General features: G+C 31.2%; 1 protein-coding gene across 2 annotated transcripts in view; it reads right to left on the bottom strand.

Moving 5' to 3' along the window:
- Positions 1-17,344, bottom strand: part of LOC126739447 (heterogeneous nuclear ribonucleoprotein L) — an 840,569-nt gene that overhangs the window by 760,739 nt on the left and 62,486 nt on the right. For both annotated transcript variants that reach the window (XM_050445127.1, XM_050445137.1), the window contains exon 4: positions 6,732-6,828. In XM_050445127.1, the coding sequence (XP_050301084.1) occupies positions 6,732-6,828 (97 nt within the window). The remainder of the gene's footprint in view (positions 1-6,731; positions 6,829-17,344) is intronic.

Below are 17,344 nucleotides of genomic sequence, written 5' to 3'. Positions count from 1 at the left end.
TGGAAAGGGCGAACACCATTTAAAATTAAAAAATTGAAGTTAAAATTGGCAATCCAATGAAGGTGCAGTAACTGTATTTAGAAAGAAACTACATATATTATAATACGGTGTCATACACGTTGACTTACCGAAAGCGTTATATACTATATGATATGATTATGTATAAGTTGGTTTTATAGGGAACGTTTACAATTTATCTAAAAGCCATTTAAAAGACATACTCGTAAGTCGGTTAACACTCAACATGTTGGACTGAACGAGATGAATAGTTGTGTTCGCGACCTGTTACATGCGGAGTATCGCAAGGGAAATCTTTGTCCAATATGCCATTGCTATTTGTCTCTCCACATAATGACGTTTGGTTGTTAGGTATAAATACGTAAGAAATTGCCTTTCCACCTATTTAATTAACTGTATATTATTGATAAGTTGGTCACAGCATAAGAGAAGAGGATTCTAACTTACTTCAACCATAACCTCTCTATACAAGTCAAATTTGAGTAACGTAAATTCCTAATTATATCTTATTCATTAGCTGCCATGTGGTATATATACAGAGTGAGTAGAATTTTTGTAGCAAGGTTATATAAATTTCACGAAATATTTTAACAATTTCATATAAAAATATGTAGGTCTAAAAAGCTACAAGGCGGTAAATTTTAATTATTGTTTGTTTTACTAAATATAAATTTATACCATAAAATACTTTTAAGTTTTTCAGAACACAGATTTCTTTTAATATCGCCCTCTATGGTGATTTTAACTATACAGGGTGATTTATTAAGAATGGGCAGTCTCGGAACTGGAGATACTACATACCAAATTATGGCGATTGAGCTTAACATGTCTTATACAAATGTGGCAGGTTTACGAGATACAGGGTATTTAAAGTTGGAATTTTGAATTGAAATTTCTTAATAATTTTGTGATTTTAGCAGTATGAAAATTACGAATTTTGTGGTGAATTTAGCATTATTTATACAGGGCGTTAGTTACACCCTGTTACTTAGGTAAATTAGAACATATCTTTTTTGCTAATCAGTTATGACTAAAATGACTAGAAAATCTAAATGGCAGTTCAATTTTTAATATAAAAGGTACTCTTGTTCATTTCATGTAACTCTATCAGTTTTTAAGTTATTTGCATTTAAAATATTCAACGTAAAAGATCCTAAACCCCGTTATTACATTGGCTTAATAGGAATTTATTCTTTTACATTACTACTATGCTGGGTAATAACAGTAAAGACAACAAATACCAATCAGTAACAATATTAAAAGAAAACTTCAAAGTAAATGCTCAAAATGCCCGCCTTTCACTTCAATACACTTTGTAAGGCGTCTCCTTAAACATCTTTGAATATTAAATAACATTTGTCGATTGTTTTTGATAATATTAGCAGCTTCTTGAATTTTCTGTCGTAATTGTATCTTTTTTTGGAATTAATTGTATCTTTGTAAACCATGTCCATGTTATTTGTATTCATGTGTGACCAGATTGAGAAGTCTTAAGGGTTTGAGTCTGGATTTCTAGGTGGCCAAACAAATTCACTGCCACGCCCAAACCACCAGTAAGGAAAATGTTCATTCAGGTATCGCCGTACTGGAAAAGAAAAATGTGGCGGCTCCTCGTCTTGCATAAATCACGTGTTCCGCCTTATGGCTAGTGATACTATCTTTTAATAGCGGGTTTTAGTTTAATTGTTGTTCAAGGAAGTTTAAATAGAGGGGCCCGTTCAGATTAGGATAAAGTTCAAAAGAACCAATAAAAAAAACAGATATCACACCACAGCAAATACCTTGAATTCATGCTGAAAATGTCGTTCCTTTAGAGTATGTGGGTTTTCGGAGTCCCACAAATTATTGTTTTTCCAATTAAAAATACCTCGTCTAGTAAACGTCGCCTCATCAGTGAAAAGAAGGTCATTTAGAAATTCCTGGTTTTCGGATTGTTTACCTAGCATAAATTGGGCAAACTGTAGGCGAACTGGGTAAATATTAAGGTAGCAAATTTTGGATTTTCCGAAATACGAGCTAAAACCTCTTCTTCATCATCGACGTTGATATTTTTTGGAGCACCATTTAGGACGAAAACACCTTGTTTCACCTAGGCGGGTATAAATACGTCTGAACAGTCTGTGATTGGGTTGTCTTCGATATCTTCGATATCTTCAATGTCTTCATGGGTATAATTCTAAATACCTTCTGGCTGCACAAAGTCCACTATAATTTGACTGAGCAAAAAACGCAAATCATATCACGCATTTCACTGTTGGAATATTCACTATGACGTGGCATTTTCTTATTTTAGAATTTTTACTACAAATAATAAACAAGCTTACTTGAAAAAGAGTCAATGTAATAACGGTGGCTTAGGATTCTTTACGCTAAATGTTTTGAATGCAAATAACTTAAAAACTGATGGAGTTACATAAAATAAACAAGAGAATCTTTTGTATTCAAAATTGAACTGCCTTTTAGATTTTCTAGTCGTTTTAGCCATAACTGATTAGGCACAAAAGATATGTTGTAATTTACCTAAGTAGCAGGGTGTAACGAACGCCCGTATAAATAATGCTCAATTCACCACAAAATTCGTAATTTTCAGTTCAAAACACATAAAGTCGCCAATTTTCAAGATGATACTGCTTGAAATCACAAAATTATTAAGAAATTTCAATTTAAAATTCCAACTTTAAATACCCTGTATCTCGTAAACCTGCTTAAATCTTTGTATAAGACATGTTAAGCGCAATCGCCATATTTTGGTGTGTATTATCTCCAGTTCAGAGATTGCCCATTCTTAATAAATCACCCTGTATACATAATATTTTAAACGTATTTTCCAATAGTAGTAAGTATTATATATTATCTTAAAGCATTTTTGATAAGTAAATTTTTGTTTTTGTGAACCACACATCTTGTATGCTTCTTGCATGAGAATTTAATGTTTTCATTTTGACTTATATTAGGTCATCCTCGGAGCGATAAAAAGTAAAAAACTTTTATCCATAAAAATTATAATACAATCATAAAAAACGTAATGAACCACAAAATATGTTTATTATATACAATGGTCTTTTTGGTGAAGAAATGGCATGTTTCACTTCTCGTTTCACTTGTTAGTTTTATTTGACCCACATCCATATCACATATAGCAAGAATCATTTTTGTTCAGTTTTTAACATTTTAGGCTTTAAAATATTCCTTAAAATCGAAAGTTTGAATGTATTGCCATAAGTTGCAAAAGCAGCGAGAGAATACAAGAAGCATTCCTGAACTAAGACAATCTTATATCATATCCATCGGTATTTGTAACAGCTCATGAAAAATGTTCGCATTGCGGATTTTTTTCATGAGCTGTTACGATTCATGACCAGGAAAGCGTACCTAGTACGTAAAAGCATCCATCATCCGCGTGACAGACAAGAAAATGTTTTACAAAAATTTAATATAAATCCCACTTAGAACATTGAAAGGCTAGAATTAGCCTTGACGTGGAACAAAGGGCAGTTTGTTTGCTTGCAACATCTCTGATGCACTGATGCCAAATGCTTATATAGAAATGGCAAAAAAAAAACATAATATTCAAATTTGTCACTTATTTTATTTTGATAGGTACAAAACAATACTGCTGTTCCTCTTTAATAAAATATGATCAGATACTCTATAAAGAAGTCAATATTCAAAGTTAAGTCAATGCAGATAACGTATATTAGAGAAAAAGGCAATAACATCATAACGCCGCTTGATTGTATTGTTGATGCCACCGACACAAGGAATCTTTACCAGTGACGTCGTCAAAAAATATTTACATGATAAATTATATAGTGCATATTTAAAAAAAAATATGGAAATTAAATATTTTATAATTATTAGATGACTTAATAAGTTTTTATTATTCCACATTTATGATGACACTATTTATGATGATGTTATCATAATATCGGTATTTACTTGTGAAAATATCGGCTTGAATCGCCTTTTTTCTATAGTGCGGCACAAACGGCACAAAATCTTACCATTGTAACAATTTACAAAAACACTCAAATGAGACCTTTTTCAACCAAAAACTAAAGAAAAAACGCAGAACTTCACAAATGTCGAATGTAAACACAAAGCCATTTGACAAGATGATCTTTCGCAAGATGGCATCAGTTTTTGCTTGCAGTGTTGCCATTCCAAATTTTCTAGATCCGGTTTTAGGAATAAGAATGTAAATATATATATTTTTTTTATTTAAAGATCTTATTTTCGCGCTTAGAATAAGATATATCTATTTCTACTTTTTATTTTTAATTCAAAATCTAACGCCAATAAATTAAATGAATATTATTATATGCGTTGATATATAGCTGAAAATGTCCTCTTTTGAAAATGTGTGTAAACTTGAAGATTATGTTTGTAAACAAAATACCCCTTTGTCTCTGTGCACATGTGGAACTCAAACAAAGTTGTTGTTTACTAATTCTAGTCTTTCAATAAGCTAAAATCCAACGACTAGTACCCAAAGAGTCTCAAGTGCTATAAAAAAAGATCAAAGAAAACTATACAATGTATATCCTGTGCTAGTTTCCATCCCAGTGATAAACGAAAACGTTTAACATATTGATGCTGGGTTTTCGATTAGCTTCAGAATAATCAGAACTTTTTAAACAACTTCCTCTAAATAAACCCTGTTTTACTAGCTGCAGTGTTTTTCAAAATTTAAACAAACTTTCAAAACTTAAATACAAATTTTTTTATGTGATTGGACCCAGAAGTTTTTCGGTCGATTATTCAATGGCCACAACATTCACTTCACCGACCGGTGAAGTGAAGTGACCCTATTAGATGGGATTATCTCAACGAAAAAGTGTATGCTACACCAATGACTTTAAGACAGGAATTAATTCAAAGAATAAGACGATTTTGTAATAAAACCAATCAGAGCTTTTGTTTTTATGTATTCATTTTGTTGGAGTTTCGAAAACGATCTATTCGAAGACGTTATAAATTATTGTTCGAAGAACATGGGATCACATTTTGAACATCTTCTATAGGTAAATATTTCATATTATGTGTTATTTAAATAAACCGTTATAAATTAGTAAATAAATACGTTTTTTTTATATTCTAGGTAAAAATCTTTGCCTTTGAGCCAAATCATAAATCGTTTTAATAACGCGATTGATGTGAAGTGCGTTTCAAGACTTGACAATGAATATAAGCAATTAAGTGAGTTTTTTTTTAAATAAAAAAGTAAAAATCATTACCGTTGAGTGGAAATAATAGAATTAGGTAGAAAAAGGTATCAGTCATATACAATTTTTTTGATAGATTGACGTGAAATGCAATGAATTTGAGCAATTAAGTGAGTTAGATTTAAAAAGACTATGACAAGAAAAAATAGTGGTTTTTCTAATCAATATTGCAGGCTTAACAGTTTCAGATCAGATGCCTCTGCGACATTTAGTCCCAAATATAACAAGAGCTATAATAGTTCTACAAAATCACACAGGTTTCTACAAAAGAAATGCGTGTTATACAAAAAATTAAAGTATTGCTGGTCTACTATAAATGAATATTTTTTCATTGATAGGCACCGACACTATAAAAAAATGTTTATTGGAAAGTTAAGCTTTAATATTTTTTTAATTACGCTTTATATTTAAAGGAAAATAAAAAATGAATTTAACCTTAATGCCCTGTTTTCCAGAACCTAAGCCTTTTCAGACCTTTATACATATAAACCATGCCACATACACCCTGCAGGAGCTGCTATTTTTTAATTTAAGTGCCAATCATCACACCTAAGTATTCTATTTTATTTACTGGTTCTATTCTTCTAATTTTGTTTTATTTATTTATAAGCTATGACTGATGAAAAGTTAGAATTTGAAATATAATTTCTGTTGCTCAATTCCCTTAAATCATTCCATGTTTCTTCTTTAAATACTAGTGCTGTATCACCTTCTAAGAAACTGGCTGATAAAGAAGATGACCATTTATTTTTAGTGAACACAAACCATTAGTTTGAATGAAACAAACGTAGTGGCGTCAAGAGAGTTTATTCGAACTGAGTTATTGAAACTAAAGGTTTCAGTCGCTGTGCGTATTTAAATTAATTCTATAGCTTCTGAATTAATTTGGAAATATAAATAGTTGAATATCTCGAGAATTTTTTCAAAAATCTCCAACACGTGTGTGATTTAGTTTTTTAAAAGACGAGTCATGAAAACTAAAAAAAAATCATACAACGACACTAATGATCGCTATAAAATAAAATAAATAATTGTCACTTTCATGCACTTAAATTGTTAAAAATGTCCCAATAAAACACGATATTATGGGACACAGAACTTAGAGTGACAATTGTTTATATTACCATTAAATATCGTGGTCTTTTTTTGGAACTCCCCGAGCAACGAGCGATTGAGTCATATCACCGAAACACATGGCAAACCCGAGAGCCAAAGTCGCCGTGTCTTTTTTCAGCCAAAAATTTTCGGGAAAACTCTAAAATAATATATTAAAATTAACGATGTTTTGGTGTAGCGCTTGTCGCCGAATCATCACTCAGTGTCACAATTATACAAAATGTCTCATTGGGAGGGAATTGTTCGCGAACAGTGCAACTATCGCTGTCGGTCAAAACCCAGTAATGACCTACATTATTATTTACTTGAAAAAATCAAGAAAAAATACTCAAAAAGATACAGTTAAAAATAGAAATAAATGAGGAAACTTACCTTGGCGAAGTCGATTTTGAGCGTACAGCAACCCGAGTAGATGTCTGCTCCATTTAAGGTATCCTTAGCTCTAATAGCTGACTCTATATTGTCAAATGTACGATAGCAGTTAAGGAAATATTCATAAAAAGATCGTTTATAAATGTTAATTTTAAACAAACGTTAATTTTAAATAAATGAACCAATTGATTCCCAGGCATATAATTTTCCAAATTTTGTTATTTGCAACAATAACACTAAGATAGCGGCTACTATTTATTTTTTTTTATTTATTTAATAATTTTACTTCATATATTCACATACATAAATATAATGCATAACATAGACATTCAAAATTATGCACCTAGATAACCGAATATCTGCATGTGCTCCTAACTGTCTTTACGAAAAAAAAAATTAATAAAGTATACCCTAACCATTACAAAAATAAAGAGCCACAATAACAAAACATACAAATGAATACACATCATCCTACCCCCAACCCTAACTCACTTTCACAAAAATCTAGCCTAGATGAAGAGTTCTTTAAGTTTTGTTTTATTTTCGAAAATAAAGTTTTTACATAATTTTTTAAATGTTTTGAACCTATAAACACTCTTGATGTTGTTTGGAATTAAATTAAAAATTTTTTGTGCAAGATAGTTTAAAGATCTGTTGTTCAAATTTGTGTTAATTTTTTGAGTAACTAAGTGTTTGTTTACGCAATTTCTGGTATTATAAGAATGTTATTTTTTTCGTTATTTTTTTTAATAAAGCAGTATACCTCTAATACTTAGATTAATCGTCATCGAACATCAAAAATGCTGGAGTATAACAGATTTGTTATACTCCATATAGAGTAGAGCTTATTTTTTTCAAACACAACTTTTAAAATATAGTTCGGCACTACGTTTAAGGAATTTTAAAGAGTTTTGATACAGACCTCCCCATACAACAATAATATATCTGATAAGTGACTCCACCAAAGATTTATATACGGATATTAATAATTTCTTGCATAAAATTTGCCTTAAGATATAAAATGTTCGTAATGGCTTTCGAATATTCTTAGTTAGATTTAAAATATGTTCGCTCCATTTTAAATGCTTATCCACTGTAACACCCAAATATTTAGTAAAATATTTGGTTTAGTAAAACTCTTTAATTACCTCTTCATGTTTATTGATAATTTATATTTTATTTACTGTGCCTTATTTAAACGTTCCCATATCATGGTCGATCTTTCATAGACATCAAAGTACTTTTAACCCTTGAAAAAATCTACTACGATATCTATGAAAAAAACATACTTGGTGATCTTGGTTAAAGATAAAATTAAAGTGTTCAAATTCTGTCGAGGCTTGAAAACTGTTTTATGTAGATGTTCATAATATCTCTTACAGACAGCATAATTCTATAACTACAATGCAACGTTTAAGAAATATAATCTTGTCTTGTATGTTTTTTAACAATTGTAAGTATTCTCTCAAATAAACTAATGATTTGAATGATTTACAAGTTTTCTAAATATTCTGCAACAATAGAATTTCCTACTTTTAGTATATATTTCTTATATCTTGTCGTTAATTGACTGAAGGGCCATTCCTGGACCGATTCATTCGAAAATTTCATATAAATGTGGGCCCTAAAACGCTTAGTTTTTGAAATACAATATGTTAAAGTTTTATCGTATTTTCAGTTTTTAATAAGTTTTTCAATGGTGCTTTGATATACAGTGCATTCACGATGAAATAATCGTTTCTTAATAAAAAAATATCGTTTCTTTCTTTTTTTGATAATTAACTTGATTTTACAAAAATTAAAGCAATCACTTTGTTTTTTTTTCTAATTTGATAGTTTAATTGGGTTTAATAGTGTTTCCCTTTCGTTTACCAGATTTTTCGAAAACGGTTAATTGTATCGAAAAAATGCAAGAGACAAAAATTTGAGATTTTTTCAAGATGGTGTTGATATATTTTTAATTTTTTTATCAGAAACCTGAGATAGAGGACATCAGAAAGGTAAGGCCTTTGAATCCTGAAATTGGATTTACACTATTTTTGGGGTAAAAAATTAAAAGAGCATCCAGAAAAACGGGGATTTGCACATTTTCGGGAGATTTGACTCATAACTGTAGTGACTTTGGTGACAGCCTCGGTAAGTCTCCAGGTTTCTACTCTGTAAAGGAGAACAGTAAAGACGTAGCGTCTAAGAATTCTTATGCATATATTGATATTAAAAGAACAATTACAAAGGGCTTTCTTAAGGCGGTTAAAAGCGCTTTTGCGTTTTTCAATTCGAGTTCTTATTTCGTAACTATGATCACGTGTATCAATGATATTACATCCTAGGTAGCATATTTCTTCTACTTTCCAGTGGTGCATCATTTTACTGTAAATGATGATTCATGCATTATGCAAATGATTGAGCATTTATGTAGATGTTCTTACTGAGAATCATTACTTTAGTTTTTTTAGAGTTTAGTTTTATTCTGTCTTTATTGTAGGCCCGTCACACATCTCTTACCAATTTCATCTGCATATCCGATATTATTCATAGGTTAACGATTTACCGTAATCTTCTGATTCATCCAGGGAGTATCTAAAGAGATTTTTTCTTTTATGCTCTCTCGTGTCAAATGTATCGTGTTACTGCTGTCACAAGTAAGTGACACATATTTAGACCTTGACAAAAATTATTCCACAGTTATGATGCTTTAAACTCGAAGTTTTTGATAGTGCATAGTTAACTCCACCAAAGTTCTATTTTGCGGTTTGTTTTTCAATCGTGCCGTTGAAAAGCTCCGCTACCAATAAAAAATTATAAATTCTGCTCTGGCAGTATGTTCATATTTTTTATTTAATCAAAAACAAAGAGTTTGAAGTGCTCTTCTATAGACTTTTGTTGTGCTGCGCTTGTGTACATGGAGACTAGAGATCGAACATTCTCATCAGTCTGGATGCAAACGAGTAAAAGAAGAATTTTGGTATCGATTGTCTCGCAGCTCGTTCCCATCACCAGTCAGTTTCTGCACCATATGTATCGTCTACCTATAACGCTACACATCAGGCAAGTCTTTCAACCAAGTCTGCAAATCAAACTTCTAAGAACTGGTGAAACTAATTTCTAAGAAATGATCAAGACAGTGCAATGCTGTACCTGTTAAGGTCCTAGAAGATGATATAGTTACATCACACCTTTAGTACAATCCGGTAATAAAAGCAAAAGACGACTTAAGGATTACTTAAGTCGTATTATATAACTCAGGCTACCTTTTTGCCCTGGTGAAGAATCTATGCTTAAATTTTGTTTCTAAATATAAGTGGCTTTTTTGTACTCTTTTATGGAGATAATATGACTATTAAAAAAATCTTGTTAAAATCATTAAAAAAATAGAATTCTGTGAATTTTGAACATTGAAGTTTTGTCTCTTTATTATAGGCCAAAGACAGTTCAAAATATAAATAATTAAATTAATTTAATAAATTCTTGTGTAGATAGTTTGTATATTGTTAAACTAAACGTTACTACAATTTTAAAATATATTATAGGCGAACTAATTTTTTTCCATCTTTTCATTTCATATAAACATTATTTTTGCTCTAAGCTTCCTCGTTATTAAAAAGGATTACTCAAAAAACCACAATTGCTTGATTGCGGTTTTAAATTATAGGCATACCACACATCTGGATATAATCAATGTCTATATGTTTGGCACGAGGCTACCAAATTATTCATGTATAAATTTAACTATGAAGCTCGCCCATTCTAAATTTAATTATAAAAAAATTAATAATGTATAAGAACCTCATTTATAAGAATGCAACTGTGTTTGTGTAATGCAACTAATACATAGTTTATAGATGGCCATGGCGCGAGTCCGTCTTATAATTATAGAAAACCAATTTTCTATAACTTCAAAGATTCCCCATTCCGAATTTTCCATTTAAACAGGCAGTAAAATATTTGATTTTTTGGATAGTGGATTTAGGGGTACTGTCAAATGCCTTGTTTAGATCCATACGCATATTCTGCGTCAATCTTTGATGTTAAAAATCTAAGCTGTTCCCTATTTGTAATTATTTGAGTACAATCCTCGTTTGAATTATGGATAAAATTACACTAATTTAGAGATTTCTATATTATTGTTTTAAGTTAGCCTTTAATACATTTTACTATACTTCTAGCGATACCTCCATCCGGTTTTATTTTTAATTTTTGATTAGCAACTGATGACAGAAGGTCTAAATAACAAATGTAATGCGTCCTTTATATCCAATAGATGCGGTGAGGTGACGATCAATTGTTTGCTATTACTGGGTTCAGTGTAGTGCCTATTCCGACGCAGCTGGTAAATATTGTTGTTCCACTAGAAATTACTCTCTATTGACAAAGCATAACTGAGAAAATTTGTAGTTTTGATAAAAAAGATTCACATTTCCTTTACCTTCGGAGCTTATTCATTTTTTCATTCCTTCGTTAAGAGCTAATCTATTTCAGTATATGTATCGGAATGGCTAGTTTACCCCACTGATCCCAATCTTTTTACTAACACATCCAAAAAAACTATTTGGTCATCTTTGACCTAATGACCGAAATTTCCGCGATCATGTTGCTTTTGTTACTAAAAGATGTTATGCCATTTTGAGACCATTATGTAACATTCACATAATTTACCTTAAGTTGAGGAAAAACCTCTGCGAAAGTCTTGTCTTTCCCATGATTGATTACTGCAACTTAGTATATTATGTCTCTTTAGATCCCCAAAATAGATTGCAGAAAATTTAAAATACTTGTAGATTTGTTTGCGGAATAAGAAAATACGATGGTGTTTCTGAAAAATTGGTTGAGCTGAAATAGCTTAAAATTGATAAATTTCATACCTATGTCTATTCAGTTTTTGTATACCGTCTACTTTTTTCCACATTACCCCAATATCTCTCCGACAAACTTAGATATCGCTATAATGCACACAACAAATCATATGGTACACCAACCACCAGAACAATCTTCTCAAACATATTTGATAAAACTGCGGCATATGACCTTCCTCAATAATATCTTTTGTAATTTTTTAAAAATATTTGTTAATTTATTGCTATTTAAGCTTTTTTGTATTAATTAAAAACTTAGACTCGTTTTCGCCACGCATTTTTGAAGAATAGTTTCTCCTGCATCGCTCTGCCTACCCACCACTTGCTAAATGAAAACTTTGAAAATATGAGCCTATTGAAGTTTAGAAAATCAATTAAATAATTTATTTTATCTAGTGAATAGTTACTACCTGCTATGTGTGTTATTTTCTTTTAATTGATCGTTTTAAATATGTGACTCACGAATATCGGTCATTTTTAAATAAAAATATTATTTATCTGTTTAATATTTTATTTTATTATATATAAGTGTTACTGCATGTAAGTTTTAACTTAATTTTAATTTTTCTCTTTTTTTTTATGTCTCTCTATGTCAGACTTAGTTAATGGTTAAGTAGAGTAGCTACGTAAAGCTAAACTTCGCCTTTTTTATATGTTTACAAGAATAAAGACATTTATTATTATTATTATCTTTTCACATTCGCAGTGATTGAACACTAGGATGTTGTGCATTGAGATTCAGAATTGCAAGAGATAAAGGACAAGATCTTTTCAATAGTTTGCTGTTCAGTGAAGTAGCTATTACTATACCATCAGGTTGCTTGTACCGTTATAAAAGAAAATATGTTATTCCCAAATTCCTTCCCTTTGTCCGTTCCTTAGAAAAGAGTTCCAGAGATTCTAACGGCTGAACTTTGCTCATGTTGCTAAGGATCTTGTGAATAATTGAATAATCAAAACATTGGGAAATTTAAGGGAAGTGTGATGTTAATATATTACCAAGATATCAGATTTGTGTTTTCTCTTCGTAATCTAAAGACTGTAGATAGGCGAAAAAACACAGAGTCTCGGTCTCAAAAGTTATTCTTAAAATGGTTACAGGTTTCGCTCAAAGAGTTGAGCATCATTAGATCGGAACGGCGAAAGAATAATAACACACACATGTTACCAACTGGCTATATGATAATCACACGTGTTAGTGTTACAACATTTTTAAGAATTATTTTAAGAATTAATTTTATTATAAGACTTTTGAAACCGAGACTTTGTTTTTTTGTACCCATTTCAAATCATATTGGGGTCTCTTCGAGCGATATGGACATTTTTTTCAATCTAAGACTGCTGTGGAATGGCTGGCTTCCTCTGTTATATCAGTATTTTAAAAAGAATGCTTGAGTTCATTCATCAGATAATGTTTACAATACTTCTCGGGTTCTAATTGTTTTAAAATTTAAAGCGTGTTTCAATAAAAGCTCAACATTTCTCACTCAAAGAAAGGATTTGCCTACAAACCATAATGCACACCATTCATAATGATAAAACCACTAAAATATTACTATACAGATCGTGTTTTCGTTCGTTACTTATAGGAAACCGCATAGAGGCGAAATTTTGCAACATCGCGCGTGTACGAGTGCCTGCGACAGAGCACCGCCCCGGCCGGCCCGAGGACGGGATTAGTAAACATCTGACTTTCGTGGGAGCTGCGTCGTTTGGCGACAAAATGTTCCAAAATATTACGCGAAAATCCAGGCATTTTTAAAATATTTATTCTAATGCGGGTTTTACAAACATGACAATGTGTAAAACCCGCGTAGAATTGTAATCTTAAAATGTTTAATATGCTGTGTTTTGCATAATGAAAATTAAAGCGTTATTCTAATAAAAAATAAAATATCAACTCTGATAAAAATATAATAGAAACTCAGAAATAAAACTCTAATAAACAAACTTAACAACATATCATTTTTTAAATAAAAAGCTCAAATAAACCGCCTTCTTCGCTAAACAAAAACTTAACCTATCGTAAAAGCTATTTCGCACCGCCAAAAGAGTTTCAGACAAAATGGAATTGGCACCTTCGACAATTTTATTTCGCAACTCCTCTAAATTTGTTGGCCTACTAAATGCATGCTTGTAAATGGTCTGCTTAAGGTAACCCCACAGATAAAAGTTGTTGAGATTATGTTGACATGGATGGTTTCTAAAGTAAATATCTGAAAGAAAATAGTGAAAATAATTGTAAATATTGCAAAAGAAAGCCATTGGATCCCGTTGTTTGTGTCCTTTGTGAAGCTCGCTATCACCCAAGTTGTTCTACCAGGGTGGGAAGACTGAATAAGGAAGAAAAGTTCACTTGTTGTGAAAACCCAAAACAAAGTGAGGTTAAACCGAAAAAAGTCAGGAAAAACAGTGAAAGATCGGATATTCCGCAAGAAATGGATGAAAAGAAAATCATCAAGGAATCTTTTCAACAATTTTTAATGCCCTTAGAATAGAAAATTGACAATAAGCTGAAAGATGTTGAGTCATCAATACAATTTATGTCAGACTCCTTTGAGGAACAAAGAAAGGGTTTTGATGAGCTTTTAATGAAAATTCAGAACCTTAGACAAGAAAATGTTGCATTGAAGGCAAAACTGGCTACCCTGGAGGAGAAACTGGATGACATTGAGGTTGCAGAAAGATCTAATAATATCATTATTTCAGGTATACATAAACAGCCTGAAATGAACAGAAATGGCATTGCTTCAAATATACTTAGAGCCCTGAACTTGCCTCTAGGTGACAAGAACATTTTAGAAAGCTACAGGGTTAATAAAAATGAAGACGGTCCAATCTTCGTAAAGTTGCATAGCAAGACCTCCCCGTTCTTAAAAGGAACCTTTTTCGAAAAGCCAGAGAAATTCAGAAAGTTAAAGGATACCGGGCTGCATTTTGTGTGAATGGAATAATTTATCTGAAAAAGACAGACCAGGACCGTCCCATCAAAATAAGGAGAGAAGAGGACCTTACCCAAACTTAAGTAAAAAGTAGATATAGGCTTACTTAGTACATAAGAAATTAAAACTTTTTACATTCACTGATCTTAATAGTATATTGGATAATTATAAACAAATCTCTAAAGTTACTTATACCTGTGATAGTTTGTTACAAATAAATTATATTGATAATCATCTATACGATGTAAACATAATGCATGTAAACATAAGAAGCGCTTACAAAAATTTTGATCAGTTTCTTGTCTTTTTGGAATCGATAGATAAATCTTTTGATATTATTGTTATGTCTGAAACTCACAACATATACTCGTAAGAGTGATTTTAACATACCTGGGTATGCAGTGTTTTTCAATGAGAGCATTTTAAACCGATGTGATGGATGTCTTGTTTATGTTAAAAATGAATATTTTACTGAATCTCGGGTAATAGTTGATGATAGTCTAAAGATTCTTAAGGTCTCACTGAAAAAGAACTGCAAAAATGTTTTAGCTACATATAGAACGTTTTCTCTATCACCGGAAAATTATCTTGAGAGTTTGACCAGAATACTTCAATCTCTAAAGTTAGATCAAAACAGCATAAATGTATGGGTTGGGGACATGAATATCGACTTATTAGCTACCGAGTCTGATATAACAAATAACTATCTTACAGTACTTCAGGGAAATGGTTTTGGAAGTATAATATCACTATCCTATTCTTATTAATATACCACTGAACAATGAAAAGAAAGACTTTCCACATAAAAATTATATTATCAACACTATTGATTATGAAAATCTGTCCGAGCAAATAAATAATGAGAAGTCCACCCTTACTAAAAGAATTAAAAGTAAAAATAGGAGATTGAAACCTTGGATTACTAGTGGTCTCTTAATATCAATTAGAAATAGAAATAAATTGAAAAAAGAATGCACACACAATCAAAATAATATTATGCTAGTCAATCGATACAAACCCTACAGAAATATGTTAAGTAAATTAATAAAAAATGCTAAATATCTTTTTTATAAAACATTAGCACAGGAAAATGCTCATGACTCCGGAAAGTTGTGGAAGGTGATCACGGAAGTCACAAATGATCAGGGTAATAGATCGGTAATTAATTCTATAAAAAATGACCTAAATGTAGAAATAACCAATAAAAAGGAAATTGCAAACGAATTTAATTCTTTCTTTTGTAGTATTGCAGAAAGACTGGCTGAACAAATGCAACATAATGATCATGAGATGAACTGGAGGCAGGAGAGAGGGACGTATTCATTCTTTCTAAGCCCTGCATCAAATGAGGATATAATAGAGGCAATATTAAGTTTAAAAGGGGTGAAGGGTGGTGAGGACAATATTTCCTCTGATATAATTAAATTAAACTATAACTCACTAATTAAACCACTGAAACATCTAGTTAACCTCATCTTTAATACAGGTGTTTTCCCTGAGATTTTAAAAACAACTATTATAATTCCATTACACAAGCAGGGGGATAAAAAATGGGTATCAAATTATAGACCAATAGCATTGACTAGCAGTTTAAGCAAAATAGTTGAAAAATGTCTCAAGGCAAAAATATTGAAATTTCAAGAAAAATACAACCTTCTTCATGAAAACCAATTTGCCTTTAGAGAGTGCCTAAGTACAGAGAACGCATTAGTAAGAGCTACAGAAAGAATTATGAGATGTTTAGATGGAGAAAAAAAGGTAGTGGGTATCTTTCTAGATTTAAAGAAGGCCTTCGATACTATGTCACACCAAATTCTTCTGAAGCGTCTAGAACAAATTGGAATTCGAGGTACGACTAACAAATTAATAGAATCCTATTTAAAAGAGAGAAAACAAAATACAACTATTCTAGATCAAGAAAGTGACAGCCTTCGAATGGAGTTTGGTGTGCCACAAGGAACAGTTCTCTCACCCCTTTTGTTTATTATATATATTAACGGAATTATGAAGCTATTAGACAATAATGCTATATTCTGCTTTGCTGATGACACAGCAATTATGTTAAGTGGCAATAGTTGGAATGAGGTAAAGATGAGAGCCGAATCAGCTCTATAGAAAATTAAAATGTGGCTAGACAATAGTCTTAGAAAAAACTAAATTTATGACCTTCTCCCTCTCTATTCGTTCCTTGCCTGACTGTCAAGAGCTGAAAATGCATGATTCTTTGTGTAGTAATGGATTAAACTGTAATTGTGAACAATCAATTTCTAGAAAACCTTCGTTGAAGTATCTTGGTGTAATCCTTGATGAAAACATTACTTGGAAGGAGCATATAAATTATGTTACAAATAAAATCAGAAAATTGATCTACAAATTCTATGAACACAGATATATCTTCATATATAACATTCAAAACCTTAAAAACTGTTTACTATGCTCTTGCTGAATCTATTTTGAACTATGGCTTAGTATTATGGGGGAATGCTGGCTCATCAATACTCTCTAAGCTGCAAGTTACACAAAAATGGATTCTAAAGATAAATGCTCCACAAAAAGAGAACATATCCAACAGATCTAGTATTTAAAGAGAGTAATGTGCTAAATATAAATCAACTATATGTTAAATCAGTAATTAGATTTACGCTAAAAACCAAATATTTCAGAGATGATATGGTCTAAACACTAGAAATTCATCACAAGGAAATGTACAACTAGAAAATCCAAAATACACTAGATGTAGAAATCACATTTATTGTGTTGGTCCAAAAATATTTAATGATCTTCCAAGAAATATAAAGATTCAAAAGTATTCTAAAGC

The sequence above is a fragment of the Anthonomus grandis genome, chromosome 1 (genome assembly GCF_022605725.1).
Source record: "Anthonomus grandis grandis chromosome 1, icAntGran1.3, whole genome shotgun sequence".
Classification (NCBI taxonomy): Eukaryota; Metazoa; Arthropoda; class Insecta; order Coleoptera; family Curculionidae; genus Anthonomus; species Anthonomus grandis.
The sequence above is the reverse complement of the archived record's forward strand: the minus strand, read 5'-3'. Positions and strand labels throughout refer to the sequence as shown.